Raw genomic sequence first — 16,312 nt, forward strand, 5'->3', positions numbered from 1 at the left:
GTCGATGGCGCTGTGCGGTCGCCAGAGGGCGCTGTCGCGGTTGCTAGGGTGCGCTCAACCCATAGGCCTCAGGCTGCATCTGCACTGCAGAAATAAAGCGTTTTGACACCATTTTGACTGCATAGGCTCAATGCTGTGGAATTTATGGGAACTGTAGTTTGTCGTGGTATCACAGCTCTTTGCCAGGGAGGGCCAAATGGTCAGAAACCACACTAATCCAAGTTAGAGATTGCTTCAACTCAATGCTAGGGAACTCTGGGAACCGTAGTTTTGTGAGACATGTATCCTTCTCTGTCAGGGAGAGAGCTCTGGTGCCACAATAAACTACAGCTCCCAGAATTCCCTAGCACTGAGCTGGGGGGCAGTTAAAGCAGTCTCAAACTGGATTATTTCCGCAGTGTGGTTCGGACCATTATCACGCCACTAGTCTTAATAGTGATATTGTCCCACTTTTAACTTCTTACGGCTGCCTCCTGTGGAATCCTGGGATTTGTAGTTTAGGGAGGGACCTTGAGGAGTGTCAGCCAGACTGCTATTAGGGCTGGAGAAATAACCCAGTTTGCTCCGCTCTGGGCCCACAACAAACTCCAACTCCCAGAATTCCATAGCCTTGAGCCAGGGCAATTGAAATTTATGTTTCATATAAATATAGAAGACAGATGGGCTTAAAATGGTCAGTATAAGTAATTCTGAAACACTAAATACAGGGTAGTTATCCCTTTACAACAGCTGCTACTAGGTACTATTGCTTTTTCAGGCTGTGAGGCTGTGTTCCAGAAGCGTTCATTCCAGGGCAGCATGAGCGCATTGTGGCACCAGAGCTCTCTGGCAGAGAAGGCTAGATGTTTCCTAAAACTACAGTGTGTTTGCATTATCGACTCCATCTTCATTCGAACACTTCTATGTGTGAGCAACCAGAGGTGCGCACCGATGCAGATCAACGCAGTTCCATAACGTTATATGCAGAAGACAGAAAATGGATCAGACGCTGGCTGTGACTTAGCAAATGCATCTGAGGAAGCAGACTGAAGTCTAGGAAAGCTCATGCTGTCGGCTTCTTTCTTTCAGTTAGTCTCAAAGGTGCTACAAGGTCTCTCTACATACTGATTCTGCAGACTAACACAGCTACGTTTTTGATTTCAAGTTACTGCAATGCTTGAAATTTGGAGTCTAAATTAAAATTCGTTCTAGGCAGCAGAATTCTTATTATTGTAGCATTTTGCCCCCAGAATCACCCACAAGTTTGGTCCAAGGGCTTTTGTTGGAATCCTAAGCTGCAAGCCTTCACAAGTGGCGGTCCAAGCCACTGTAAATATGTCAGTGGTGCAGTGGAGCATCCTAGCTTTGACAGACGTTTTTGGCAGTGATTTTATGCTTTTAATATTGCATGAGAGGCAAAACAGTTCCGGAAGATGCAGTGAAGGGTAACATTTGCTTTCCTGTTGAACTGCCTGGGAGCGAAACAATGCCCTCACCTGGGAAATCCAAGCAGCCTTTCAATACATTCATTAGAAGTGACATGAACTTTGAAGCTTTCTATACTGTTACACTTCAGGAGTTTGCAAAGGTAGGGAAACTACCAAGGTAATAACCCCATTGAAATCAATTTAGGTCATTCATTTCCTCAGAGCAAACATTCCACAAGACCGACACAGCTCTGCACCAGAGACAACATTTTTATAGGGTTTTAAAAGCATTTTCCAAGTCTTATGGGGAGGGCAGCTATGAGAGAACTAGAAAAGATCCTAAAATGTAAAGACATACCACTGAGCACGAACGTTAGACTCATACAAGCCATTGTATTCCCTATTACTATGCATGAATCTGAGAGCTGGACAATTAAGAAAGCGGATGGGAAGATAATTAATTCATTGGAGATGTGGTGCTGGAGAAGAGTGCTGTGGTTACCATGAGAAGTCAAACGGGTTCTAGAGCAGATCAAACTAGAAATCTCTCTGGAAGCCAAGATGACTAGACTGAGGCTGTCGTACTTCGGCCACATTATGAGGAGGCTTGACTCAGTGGAAAAAGCAATAATGCTAGGAAAGGTAAAGGGAAGCAGAAAGAGAGGAAGGCCACCTGCAAGATGGATGGACTCTATTAAGGAGGTCATGGGTATGAATTTGCAAGACCTGAGCAGAGCAGTGGAGCATAGGGAGTCTTGGGATGTCTCATCTACAGGGTCACCATGGGTCGAGATCGACTCGAGGGTGGATAACAACAACCCAAGGGGGTATCTATTAGTCCTGCTCACTATTGTTCAACAGCTTGTTTACTTAAGTTCTTGATCTAAGCCTTTATATCGTGCTTTTCTGTTTTAAGTTCAGAGGGCGCTGGCTTCCATCAAAAATGAAACAGGTTGCTTTACAGTTATGATCATCCCCCAGCCTGGAACAGCTCTGCAAGAGCATTCAAACGTGACCACGACTAAATGCCATGAAAACGCTTGGGCAGATCTGTTAATTAAATAAGCTGTTCAGCAAAGGCTTTAATTAGGCTGTGACAAACTCCCGGAACAATTGTGACGAGCGTCTATTCCTCGTCAGTTATTCTTATTAATGGCCACTTTTGTTCCACAGAGCCAGGTTCTCAAGGCCAGCGAGTGCCTCTCTTGTGCATAAAGCATCGCCTCCCAAGAGCTCCAGAACATACTGGAAAGGTCAGGCCAAAGAGAAAAACGGTTAAGAGCAGCTGCCAGGTAAGTGGGAACGCATACCCTCCGAGCTCCAAATGTCTCAATTTGGCACAGAGAGTCCCAATGAATCTTCTGCTGACCCATCTGAGTTTTTATCTTCCCACTTTCTGCCTCGGTTTACTTCAGTTTATACAAACTGATTTATACAATCGGTTTATACAAAATGTATACAACCCACACTGCAAAATAGAGCAGTTCGATACCATTTTAACTAGTCTGTCTAAAGAATCCTGGGATTTGTAGTTTGGTGAGGCACCAGAGCCCTCCGACAGACCAGGCTGAATACCTCACCAAATTACAAATCCCAGGATTCCACAAGACGGAGCCCTGACAGTTAAAGGGATACCAAACTACTTTATGTCTGCAGTGTGGGCGAGCTGTGAATTCAAAGTGCAAAAGTACTTTGTTCTCAATTAACTCAGCAGAAGAGAGAGCAAAGGAGGAATCTTGCTCTTCCCTGTATTCTCTGACAAAAGCAAAATGCTGCAGAAATCCCTAGCTTGTGCCTTCTTCCTTATCTTTACCATCTTGACCACACTGTGATGCTGCTTCGATATACCTGTCCTGGTTTTCATCTGTGAAATGTTGGAAAGTATGAACCAAACCAATCAGTAAATAAATAACAACGCAAAGCTGTCCATGCGTAACAGATTTGGGTTTTTTTCCGAACTGAAACACTCCTTTCCCATAAAGCAGCCCATCTGCCATACATATGATGGGGATTGTGCTGGTCATCAGAATAAAGCCAGACATTCCTAACAAAAGGACCACAACTGCTTTCAGTTTTTTAAAGGGAGTCTTCCTCCATGTTTTTTTTAATTTTTGCTCAAATAAAAACCCTTCACAGTCAGATGGAGATATAGACAGATACATGTATAACGTATTTATATATATATATTTATATATGTACACACACATATATACACATACTTCTATATAGATATATCTATTTACACTATTAAGAAAAACTGCAAAGGCAATAGCTGACCCCATCTTTAGAACCCAATCGGAGACTGAAATGTGCCATAAATAACTCTTCTAGAATGATGTCTCTGCTGTATAAAGAAAGAAAATGACTTCATTTCATTATATTAAATACAACAACCAGCGAGGCAAAGTTGATAGAACAATGTTTCAATGCAAGTTGAGACTTTTAGTATTTTGAAATTTGATATTTTTTAAAATGTGTGTTTGTGTACATATGTATATAGATTTCCCCCCCATTTTAATTTTTTTTGCAAATCTCAGACATAGTTCAAAGAACCATCAACAGTCGACGCTTGACAAAAGATTAACAGTTTTGATCAGTACACTTCCGGCTTAAATTCACAGTACGAGCAGATAAATAAAGAGATTGAGGCTTGTTTAAAAATTAAAGTTAAGAATACCAAGAAGGCAGTTTTGCTTCCAGACTGCTGAACCAGGGCCCTTCTCCTCGATTTTGTTTTGATTCTAGAAAGAGAGAGCATCCAATACAATCAGAAATATGTAGACTGGCAGTTATTATTGCTGGTGAAATCAACCGCCACACTGGGCTATCCCAACTATTAACTGAAAATGCTGCATTTCCATGGGCCTTCTTTCCAGAGTTTGAGGTTTGTTTGTTTCTTGGTGGTGGGATTACAACTCCCAGAATCACCCAATCCAATAACTCTTCTAAGCTATTATTCTCTTATCCCTTTTCCTCATCACACCACATTCTCCTATTTTGAGAAAGAGCTAGCTTCGGTGTAGTCTGAAGAATGAAATTACAACTCACGGTAAGCTACGGTTCTGCTTAACTACAGCCAAGACCCTACATTGTGCCGCCTAGTCTAAGGGAACTGTGTCACATCTCCCTACGTTCCACCCCTAAGACTCATGCTTTTGCTGCAATGGCCATTTGTGGCTGGTGGAGAGGAGTCTCAGTGAGAAGTAGTATCTGGTTATGCCTCGTATGGTGACATCAAAGATCATGACACAATCTTTTGAGATTCAATGTAGCCTTAGCAGATGATATCATCCTCTAGCTATGGAGCATGGCAAGATGCTTCTCCAATTTGCTCTGTACAAGCCACAGAATGGCCATGAAAGGAGCAGGCTGTGGCAGCCAAATCATAAGTCCTGGAGGCAGGCTTTGGTCATTGCAGAAGGTGGAAATGAATACCAACCTCTACAATAACTAAAGATATGTGCAAGCATCAGGTAGAGTTGCACACATGTATGTCAGTAATAGGATGCTACCAATGTCTGGTCCACTTCCTAACTTTTAGAAGTCAGGAGATTCTTCCATGCTTCTTTGCTGCCACACATGTGATTATCAAACAAAGTGAGTCAGATGTCCCAGGAGGTAGATTTTACGTGTCATTAAATGGAGCAAATTGACCAGTGTTTTCTAACATTTTATTGTACTTTATCCCTTTGGGGGCAATCCATATTAATTTTCCGCTTCAGATTCCAAGATCTTTTGTTCTGGCCCAGTTTGCAGCAGTCAAAGGATTCCTGTAAGCACCTGAGTTTGAACCTTATACCAGCTGATGATGCCCCAGCTCTATTCATTTCATTCCAGAACAGATGTAATACTCCACAAATGTGCATCCATTCATTGATTTCATTTAGTGGTAAAGATGAAAACCTTTACAAATTTTTGTTCCCAAAGGAAGCAATGAGTAATTTTGTCAATTTTCTCCCCATTGCAAGAAACCATTCAGGAATTATTGTCTTCTGTACAGGAAAACATTTTTTTAATTCAAGAAATAATATTTCTGTGCAGAAAATGCTATTTTCTGAGCAATCCGCCCACGTGTGAATTTTGCATAGGATACAGCCTGAATTGCAAAAACTCTTCAGTCCAGGATTCTCCTTGCTAGGGTTTCCTGGCACACAAGAAATATTATTTTTGAATACATTTTCCCATCCCTATTTAATACCAACAAAAATGTTAGCACAAATGCGGGTGACGTCAGTTGTAACAGCTCAATGTTTTGCATGCTACAAATCCTTGTTTCCTATGTTGCAACTCCACCATCACCAACCATCCTATGTGAAGAACATGTCATGTTCACAGAGAACCACAAAAAATGACAAATCAGAAGTCATGACCATATCCTAGTTTCTCTTCAGATTGTGTAAGTCATGACTTGTCATGTTTTTCTTTCTTTTGTGGTATGCTTTCAAGGAATCGCGGAATGGGATCCCAGCATGCATTGTTTGTTGTTAACTGCGAGTACTAAGAGCCAAAACACAAGCCAGTAGTACATGTAGCATACACCCATGTGAAATTCAGTGCACAGGAGAAAAGACTTCCTCCATTTCCGTTATACCACTTATCATACTTGTGCCCTTTGCAAAGGCATATTTGTATGGTGATCATACACTGGTGTGTGCTTGTGTTTCAGCTGCTGCAGTTGTATCTGAGACAGGTTCCCGCCTTCGCCGCTAGATATTCTGCTACACATATTCTGTCCTTTTCTCATGTGATATTTGCAAAGCTACCTTGCCAGCAGGAGAATGTTTGTGCGCTCAAGCACACACCTCTGCAGAATTTGTGTGGGTGTAATCTATACATGACCAAATGCGATTACATTTTTCATCTACTGTACTACACCTACATAAACTAATGCTTTGAAGAAGCTCTAATGATAAGATAGCTAGTGTAGACAGGTTTCACAAATCTGCCTGGCCAGGAACTAATTTAATTGGGGCACCATTGTGGAAAAAAAGGTTTTGAAAGGTGAACTAGCATCTCACAGCTCCTTTAGAAAGATCTGCTGAAAAGGTCCAAAGGAACACAGAGTGATCTCTACATATGCATCAGTTGTCTCTATTGGAAATTGAAAAGCTAGCCTGGAGATCATGACTACATGACTTGTATTTGGCCCCAGGATGCCCTTTCCTAAACCTTTTCCAGCCATGTGTGTATGTATATATAAGAAAGAGAAATTGCAAGCATTTTATTTGTTCAAAGTTTTTTCTAATTTCTGCTTAGCAGTTTCTGGGCAAATTTTCTCCAGGTCAGGAGGGGAAAAAATACTTTTAAAATTTCTCTGAACTTGAAAACATTGACTCCTTGGAGGGAAAGGCTAAAATTCAGTCACTTCTAAGAAAATAAAAATGTAGAATTCATAAAAATATATTTTATCTCCTCTGATCAAGAGCAACGCATTTTAAAAGAAAATTAAAATGGGAGGAGAGAAAGGATAAAAAGGTATCTTGCCCCAACCACCCCCCATCTCTCTCATACAACCGCATCCATCAGCTTCTGTGGGTTGAGTTTTTAAAAGGCCTACATTTACTCTATCCAAAATCACAGTGGTTATTTCTCCAGAAACTGGTATTTTATTACAGTTTGAAACTTGTTAGCACTCAGGCCTAGTAAATTTCTTCCTGTTGTTTAAACTAGGAAGTCAATTTACTATAAGATGGGCTAATTGGCAGAGGGCTAGCTATTTCGGACTTTTTCCTAGCCCAGAATATAGGCAAGATGAGGCATTTATCATTAATGAAACTCACCATTAATATCAGAAATGCTGAGCAGAGCCTAGAAAAGTAACTATTTTGGACTGTAACCCCCATCATCCCTTAGCCTGTGTGTCCACTGACCATGAGGATCTGAGGATTCTGAGAACTATTGTTTAAAACAGTGTCAACCAAGTACATTGTGTTTGTAAAGTTGCACACATGTACTTACCATACATGCTAAACTATAAGTTGACTTCATGTATAAGTCAGGGGCAAGTTTTGAGGCCAAAATTATGGATATGGTGCATGGATAAACTGAGGATATGTAACAAAGGATGCAAAGAACAAAGCAAAGCAAAACTATACCAAGGAATATACAAAATTCTGGCAGGTATAACTTTGTGCTCACCTTAAAGGCTGGATGGATGAGGAGGGAATTACACCAAATGGTGGCTGTATGATGTTGAGGAGAGCAACCAGCCTCAGAGAGGACTAAGAAAACACACGCGTCAAGAAAAATGTAAAGCAGAGCAAAGCAAATGGTGATTACGTTAGCAATGATGATAGCCTTTAATATAACTTTGCCTGATTTTCAGCCAGCAGCTCTGACAAACACACACAAATGCTTTTTCAGATCGTTCTCCTTTTGATGCTCCTTTGAGGAGAAAGGCCTAGAGCTGCCATTGCCACCATTCTCCAGTCCAGCCATTCAAAAAGGTTAGAAGCAGCACTGCATTGGACAGAGTGGGGGGGGGGGTCAGTGCTTTTTTTAGGTTTTCCAGGGATATGAACTAAGTTCTTGCTTTTTCACCACTTTACTCAGAGAAGGGGGATGGTTCCTTTTTTTAAAAAGTGCAGTATTTGCACTGACCTGTGGATAAGCTGCCCAAGTTTTTGGGGTCAATTTTTCCCACTAAATTTAATTTCCAGACCTATACATGAGTATACATGTATACAGTAAGTGTTGGCCGCTGCACTTCTCCATCCTTCTGCTGAATACCTACACTGTACAACTGAGTGTGTATCTGGCAACGTGCCTCCTTGTTGTCCCACTTTACAGTGGGAGAATGAGCAATGGCTGTTTCCATAATCCCAGTAGGTGATGCATGGAAGACACTAGCAGTAATTGTGCACCTCCAGCGATTGTGCAACTTCAAGGGCAATGGTTACACTGGCAGAACTCTGCCTGTGCACCCGTGAAGTGAATACAGCTGTTGCATAACAGCCAAAAAGAGGACAACCACACATGCAAGGGGATTTACATATGTCTATGATGCCAACAGGGTTCTGGTCAAAGTTTCCAATTTCCAGCATGCCAAATTTTGGCTTGCAGTTGTGACAAATGGATTCTGAGAAACAAAGTTTGACACAGCACCTGGCTACCTGAGAATCTGTGCTTTTGACTGAAAGAAGAACGAGGAACGAGCCCTCAAGGGTGCTAAGAGAAACAACTGAAAATGTGCAGGCTGCATTTCACAGTTTTAGAGAACGAAGCTGGCTAACCTGAGACGAAAAACAAGGGAAGCCATCATCCCTCACTTGTTAACTCATAGCGTGCACATTTCTGTACCTATTCTTTTGATCCATAAGATGTTACACAACCCACAAACCTCATTGCACCATACACTGGAATAGCGCATGCTCATTTGCTCCTTGTACCACAGTGTTTTATTTTTTAAGTTTCAGACCTTTGCTGCTCCACAACAGTCATCATTAAAAAATAGAGACATTGGTTCTGAATGCATCCCGTAGGGCCCTCCTGTCAGTTCTTTGGTCACATTGGCCAGGAAGCGGAAGCAAAGATTATAAAGTGCTGTTTCACAGAGGGATTTGGCAAGTCATTCTTTCTCTGGGCCATCTTTGGGCAACCACCCACCTTCAGGAAGGAAGCAGCTGACTCTCGTCAAGAATTTCGCAGAGGCACCATGGCCTCTGAAGTCGGGATGAGGGACACACACGGCCCTGCTCAGGTGAGCTTTGTTTCAACCACAAATCAACACACCAAAATGATCAAAAACAGATGAAACCCTCAAGTTCCCCACAAGACTATCAACAGGTTGACGAAACAGACACCAAAACAAAACCACCATGTCATAACCTCTGGGAGGAACGCTGTGACCTGGATGCCATATGCAATCAGTGGGGCTTTTAAGAACCCCTGAGATATTCTCAGAAGCTCAGCTCTTGACAGTAAAGGTCTGCTCTTACTGTAAAACCCAGTTACTAAGAGAGTTCTCTTGTGTTCTCTCTCTTTTTGTACATATTTTGCTTTAATAATCATATATACATATACAGAACAATTATTTACATCCAAGTACACTTGTCTCTGTATAACGTAGCAGCATATAAGTAAACAATTTGCTTTCCTATTTCAGTTAATAAGCACTTTCACATACTGACAACCCAGCAGTAAGTCTTCTGCAGGCTAATGCTATCTATCAACAGCAGGGTTTGTTTGCAATGGCCAGTCCTGCCCTCAGGCAGAAGAAGGCCACCATCTTGAATGGTAGTTTCTGGGCACTGTTCAAAAGTGGCACAGGTGCTTTGTGTATGTTTCTGTGTCATTTGTAATGTTCACCTCACACACCAATATGTCACAGGAATGGCCATGGATCTTGCTTTTGGTGGCTACAGATGGGAAAGAAGGGGCTGTTCTGTGTGATCTATTGAGGTGCAAGGAAGCACCACAAAAACCAAAAGAAGTCTAATGAAATTGTGCACCTTGCATTTGAGAGAAAAACCAAACCATGGATTGTGGGGTGGGACATCACACAGCCTCTGAACCCTGTCAGTTTACATAACCATTTTGCTATGATAGATCCAAGGGCAAATCTACACTGCAACTACCTGTCAGCCTAAAGTTGGCTAAATATTATGGCTCCCTCTTAGGGCATGGAAAGATGAGTTGTGGGACTATATAGTTCTGAGAATCTCACAGCCACCACACTAGCTGAATAAAGGAAAAATTCTGATCTCTGTTCCTTTGTAAATCCTAAAATGGTAGCTTTGTGAATGTACTAAGCATTCTCTGTATACAAATCATCCATGCATGGTCCCAAACTTGGAGAGAATTTGTGTCTCTTTCAGTCATCACATTTGGCCCCAATAAAACTAACTGGCAGTAGAAGCAGGACAGACAATGCAAGAGGGACTTCATCACCCAACTAAGTCAGACAATTCAATATACTGCAACAGGTACTGCCTTAAACAACTTTAAAAGGTAAATTGACAATTCAATGGACATTTAACTGGAATTACTCTTGGAATCTCTGTACTCAGAAGTTGTGCCACTTAACAGCAGCTGAAGGGGAAAATGAGACAGAGGTAAGAATAATGATTTTGTTTGTATTATAATTTCCAGGGTTCCCCAGCTTGCATGCCAAGTATCCATGCTGGCTGGGAAGTTCTGGAAATTGTATCCCAAAAAGTAAATTCCCCAAGACTGAAGTAAGATCTAGAGAGGCCAGTTGCCTTTAAGTCTTACTTGCAAACTTCCCAGAGGTACCTGGCTAACTACTGCGAAAAGCAAGATGCCAAACTATATGGACCAGACCTTGTGAAATTACCTTTAAAAGCAGTTAGTCATGATTAATCTTTCAAGCCTCCTTCAAACTGTTAATTGTTGTTATAACTGCAATTTTAAAAATCTCTGCTTTCTCATTTCTCAAAAATAACTAAATGGTTACAGTTTTTCTATGTGTGGCTTTTTAAAAATATCTGAATCCTATATGTTGCTGGGTGGTTGTGTAAAACACACACTCCCCTTCTCCACTGTATCATCATTTAGCATTCAGCCTCAAGCCTGGAAGCTCTGGTTTCAGCAGTGGCCAGGAGTGCATTTGCACAGTTAAAGCTTGTGCACCAATTATGCCCATTCCTAGAGATGTTGGATCCGGTCATGGTGGTACATGCCTTAGTTACATCCTGTTTCAGTTACTGTAATGTGCTCTACATGGGGCTGCCTTCAAAGAGTGCTTTGAAATTTCAGCAAGGACAAAGGACCAGGTCTGACTACAGGCAGCATACAATTCCCTTCTTGCAACAGGTCCATTTCCAGGCACAGTTCAAAGATAACCTGGATGTAACCCACATAAGGTGGTATAGATAATCTGCTCTATCATATTTTCCCAAATGAGCTTGCTCCTCTTTTGAGATCTTCTGGGGAAGGTCCTTCTCTCTCTCTCTCTCTCCAATACCCTCGCAGTCACATCTGGGGGAAACCTGGGAGAAGGCCTTCTTGGCGGTTGCTCCCAAGCTCTGGAAATCCCTTCCCAGAGACATTAGACTGGCACCCTCCTTGCTATCCTTTCACAGGCAAGTGAACACCTTACCTTTCAGGACTGGCTGCTCAGGGAGAAAGAGGATTTTCAGAATGTGTTTGTTACTTTTTGTTTGAAATGAATTTTCAAGCTGTATCTGTTTTTAATCATTGAAAGCTACGTTGAGTCCTGGACTGGGGGGGGGGGGGGGGCAGACTATAAAGAAAAATAATAATAGCCTCAGGACAAGCCGGCATTTGAACCTTGTAATATTCCTCTTCCACCATTTAGTGATGCCCAAACTCTAGAACTGGAAAAGTAACACATTATTATAGTGGTGTTATTATGTGTTACACGTTGGAATGGTAATACTGTTGCCCCTCCATGTTCTGAACATGCCCCCCCCCAAAAATGGAAATCCACAGAAATTCAAGCCCTATTGGCTTGAATAGTGGCGCACCCCCATTTTATATCTCTCTGTTTGTGCCTCGTGAATAAGTGAGGGATGCGGAATCAAAGTCTGCACAAACAGAGGGATGACTGTATGTTGAAGTTACATTGTTTCAGGGGGTAAAAAGGAAGTACAGTAAAAGTAATGAAGTCATTATTTATAACTGGTTACTTCCAAATTGAGATAAGGACTGTTGGATTGATCCAGCAGGGCTCTCTTTATTAAGGATCCCCTCGGAATTGGGAGGCCAAATATGGGCTTGAAATTGAATCATCTTTGCAGTGCAGACAGGCTCAAAATATCTTGCCATCAGGTTGCATTTGCAATGCTGTCACATTTCCCTGGCACTTACTGGGCAGCATTCTTGCAAAGGGAAATGTCCTATCTTCATTCCAGCGGTCACACAAATGTTCCCAAACACTAAAACCTTTCCCAAAAGAAATGCAAAAATCTTCCAAAAAGAAAGACTGCAACACAGTTTTGATCCTGGACAGGTGATTTAGGTCTCTCCAGAATGAATAACCCGAATTCCATCTTATTACAATGAGTAATTCTTTCTTTAAAATCAGATTGTGTAGCAATTGTGTAGCATTCCTTTCTTCCTAACCTAGAAAAGATAAGAAGTTCAGTTATGAGTGTGGGAAAAGTGGAAACAATACAGCAAGGTGGACCAAGCTAGCAAAACATTAAATTCAGCCTTAAGAACAGATGCCAGGATGTAGTTCTGCTAACAAAAGAAGATGTGATAGCCTTCCTTCTGTAGCACAATGGTCCTCTGCATCACCTGAAATTCTGCTCTGGAGGCTTCCTAGCCTTTCAGAGCACATACTGAAGGTGTGCAAAGTCTGTGCAGATGCACGGGCGATCACTTCTTCCAATATCCTCTTCTATGAGATTGCCAGGACCCAGAGATCCTCAGGAGAGGCCTTTCTTTCAGTCCCACCACCTTTGCTGGGGCATCTAAGTCCTCTGGGTGTTTTCTATTACCCTCTAAAATCCCAATTGCTCCAATCCAGACATTATTTATATCCATTAATCCCAGAAAAACCTTTAAATAAATTTCACAGTGCAGTTGCAACGTATCTGGCTGAGCATTTTCCTCCTGTCTACATGAGTTTATCAACACAGTGCTATATCCAACCATGAACTGCTTCTCTATGCATACAGTTTTCTACAGGAAAACCACCAGCAAACAACAACACAGCCATTTGTAGAAATGTTTCATCTCTAATTCCAGGCTCTCTCTGGTAAACCAACCCGCTTTTCCCCACGGGAAAAAGGAAAAGAAAACCTGGGTCTAGGTTTCTGTTGAGCAGAACAGAAAGCTTAACAATATTCTGCTACGTAATCCATGCTGGAGATGTTCTGTGTGTGTGTATGTCTACAAACATATATACACACACTGTCAAAATAGGAAGGAAACAAGAGATGAGGTGAGAGTCTGCTTTGGATTTGCGTAACTTAAATCTCTGTATACAGAGTTACATATTAATTGTATTATGCATCCCTTGTGCTGGACAGCAAAGTTGTGCGACTGAACCAAGAAACCAAATGAGAAACCTGATGCACAAATAAAAGAGAACATGCATTCATATGCAATGGACAATGTTCATACCCTCCAGTTGTCCTGAACTGGCAGAGACAGCCCTGATTAATCCCTTGTCATCCCACTTTTTCAGATGCTTTTAAAATGTCCCAGTTTCCTCTCCTCCTCTCACTTTCCCCCTTTGTCCTTGGCTCACTTCAATTACTGCAAACTGTGTTTGAAGTGCTAAAATAGTTTGTACTCTATTAGCAGGGGGAGACGAAATGGAGGAATCTTGCTCTTCCCAATAGGCTCAGGCAACAGCAAACTGCTGCAGCCTCTCCTATCTAATCTGTTATTCCTTACCATTAACTTTTGCCATCTTCACCACACTCTGATGTTGCGTGACCACATGTGTACTAGTTTTCATTTTGCACATTTCCCAATGTGAAAAGTTGGGGGGTATCAATGTGTCTCCAATAGTACCACAAACACTACTCTGCCTTCTGCAAACTGAAATTGAACATGGACACTGAGCACTGGATGGGAGTGGCTAAAAGTCAATTTTAAGTTTTGCAAAAACTGCAAAAACACGTGTCTTTGGTGTAAGGTCAGAGGTGGGGGTTGTGCCTGTTATTTAAAAGGTGAATTCCTCTCCTGAGTACTTTTAGGAGAGGGCAGTTCAGCATTTTGGGGGCCATAAAAAGGACAGACCAGGTCTGCAGGGATAAACAGCTATGTGTGTGTTTGTGTGTAGAGCGGAGGGGAGAGGGTTGCATTTATCTTCCCTAAAAGAACCAATCTGACATCCCAATATGATAAAAGGGAGGTATGGCAAACTTGCATGAGGCATAAGCACATGGGTTTCAACTTTACTAGTCAATGTGACTAAAATGGCAAATGAAGATGATTCTTTCTTTCTTTCTACATTTAGGACTGCCTCCATTAACAGAACATAAAAAGGTGGTGGATGATGATGGTTAAAGATACTATAGAGCAGAGGAGGGCAACTGTGGGAGGCTCTCACCCTGAGATCTCAGAGGGCTTCCTTCTCCCACTATGTCTCTCCATGTTTTTAGGCACCAGAGCAATTGTAAGCCAGGAGAGGTCTTTTTAACAATAGGAAGGGACCAGAAGTCACTTCTTGCTCAGTTCCTGATTATTAGTATTTTTAAAAAAGCCTCTGCTACTGCTAAAATGCCTTAGTTTGCGGGGGGGACGGGGGACGGGGGGACGTGGCAACATTTTCCAAATAATTATTTTGAAAATACAGCCAGCCCTCCATATCCACAGATTTTTTTGTCCACGGATTAACACATCCATGGATTGAACATATTTTAAAATATAAATTTCAAAAAGTAAACGTTGATTTTGCTGTTCTATATAAGGGACACAATTTTACTATGCCGCTGTTTATCATGGGACTTGAACATCCATGGATCTTGGTATCCACAGGGGGTCCTGGGACCAAACCCCAGCGAATATCGAGGGCCCACTGTATATTGTTGACCCCTGGAAGTGACAAAACTGGCCCTGGGGGCCTGCTTTAGAGAAATCACCAATGCTTTTTTTTTTAAATGGAATTAGCAAAAATTTTAAAACCACCCCACACAAATCACATACACTTCCCAGGTCAGTTCATCCATACAACATGAAAAGTGCACCTGTGGTTATGTTGTTTCATTTTAATAACCTGTAGAGCACCAAAGCAGGTTGGAGAGACCCAGTGCAAACGAACCTACGCTGCTGGTTACATAGCATATTCTCTTTAGGAAGATCACCGGCTGAAGTACATGCACAGTAATTAGAAGAAAAGAAAAACCCAAACAAACATACTTTAAACACCTCGGTCCTTTCCTTAAATCTCTGTGGACTCTATCCTCTCCAACCTGGATGGAGTCCATGCCTTCTTGTCGTCGGTGTGCGGCGGGCTGGTGACTTTGCTGGTCATTTCGTTCACCTTGTGCTCCAAGATTTGGTTCTTCTGGTACATCTCCACATAGTTCAGCTGCAGCTGCTTCTGGTACTTTATGACCTTCTCCTTCTCTTCCTGCCAAGTGCGACGCTCCCCTTCAAAGTCTGCCACCTGCTGCTCCCGCTGCTGGCGTTCCGCTTTCAACTCCGCTTGGAGCCTCTCCACCTCCTTCTTGAGGGCGTTGAGGTTCTCCTCGCTCTGCCGCTTCATCTTGGCCTCGTCGCTCTCGCAAGCCAAGGTATCCCTTGTGAGCTTCTCCGACAACTCAGCGTTGATGTGGTTGTGGTGGCCTCCCAGGTTAGTCAAGGTCTGCTTCAGGCTGGACACCTCCGCCTCGCATTGGCTAAGCTTTTCCCTCAACATCTGCACCTCGCTCATCTTCCGCTGCAGCTCGTTCTCGCAGATCTCTAGGCTGACGCTTTTGTTGCTGTAGGAGTCCTTCAGGGTCAAGATCTGATCTTCCTTTTCCCTGAGGAAGCTCTTGCCTTCCTTGAGCTGCGTCCGCAGCCCAACAATTTCGTTCAGTTTCTGGGAGACGTCTGCTTGGGAGTCCTTCAGTTGCTGTTTCAGCAGAGAGATCTCTCCTGCCTTTTGGCACACCTGGGAGCGACAGGAAAGGAGAAAAAGGGTCAAGATAGGACACCATCTTGGAACACTGTTTTCTACACATTAGTTTAAGAGTTCCTCTAGTTGAGGCTAATGGATCAGGAGGCTGAAGAATTTGTAGCTATCATTCCTGGAGTTTAAAGAAAACTAAATGGCAACTAGAATTCTATATCAAGAAATGTACATCTTGCATGTAGCTACATCTCTGTGAGCCACCTTGGGCCCCTTTCTGGGAGAAAAGGTGTCATAATGATAATGATAATGATGATGATGATGATGATGGGCCCCTTTCTGGGAGAAAAGGTGTCATGATGATGATGATGATGATGATGATGATGATGATGATGATGATGATGATGAT

At 42.3% G+C, this 16,312-nt stretch overlaps 1 protein-coding gene across 13 annotated transcripts in view; it reads right to left on the bottom strand.

Annotated features, from left to right (window-relative positions):
* Nucleotides 1–3,480: 3,480 nt before the first annotated feature.
* The window catches only part of LZTS3 (leucine zipper tumor suppressor family member 3), a 46,678-nt gene continuing 33,846 nt past the window's right edge, over nt 3,481–16,312 (bottom strand). For 12 of the 13 annotated variants that reach the window (XM_042467064.1, XM_042467053.1, XM_042467055.1 and 9 more), the window contains one exon: nt 15,036–15,945. In XM_042467064.1, coding sequence (XP_042322998.1) covers nt 15,229–15,945 — 717 coding nt within the window. In that variant the 3' untranslated portion in view covers nt 15,036–15,228. Of the gene's footprint in view, nt 12,453–15,035; nt 15,946–16,312 lie in introns of those variants that run through there. The other variant, XM_042467062.1, reaches the window with a different exon arrangement.

Source organism: Sceloporus undulatus, chromosome 5 (assembly GCF_019175285.1).
Source record: "Sceloporus undulatus isolate JIND9_A2432 ecotype Alabama chromosome 5, SceUnd_v1.1, whole genome shotgun sequence".
In the NCBI taxonomy this organism is placed as follows: domain Eukaryota; kingdom Metazoa; phylum Chordata; class Lepidosauria; order Squamata; family Phrynosomatidae; genus Sceloporus; species Sceloporus undulatus.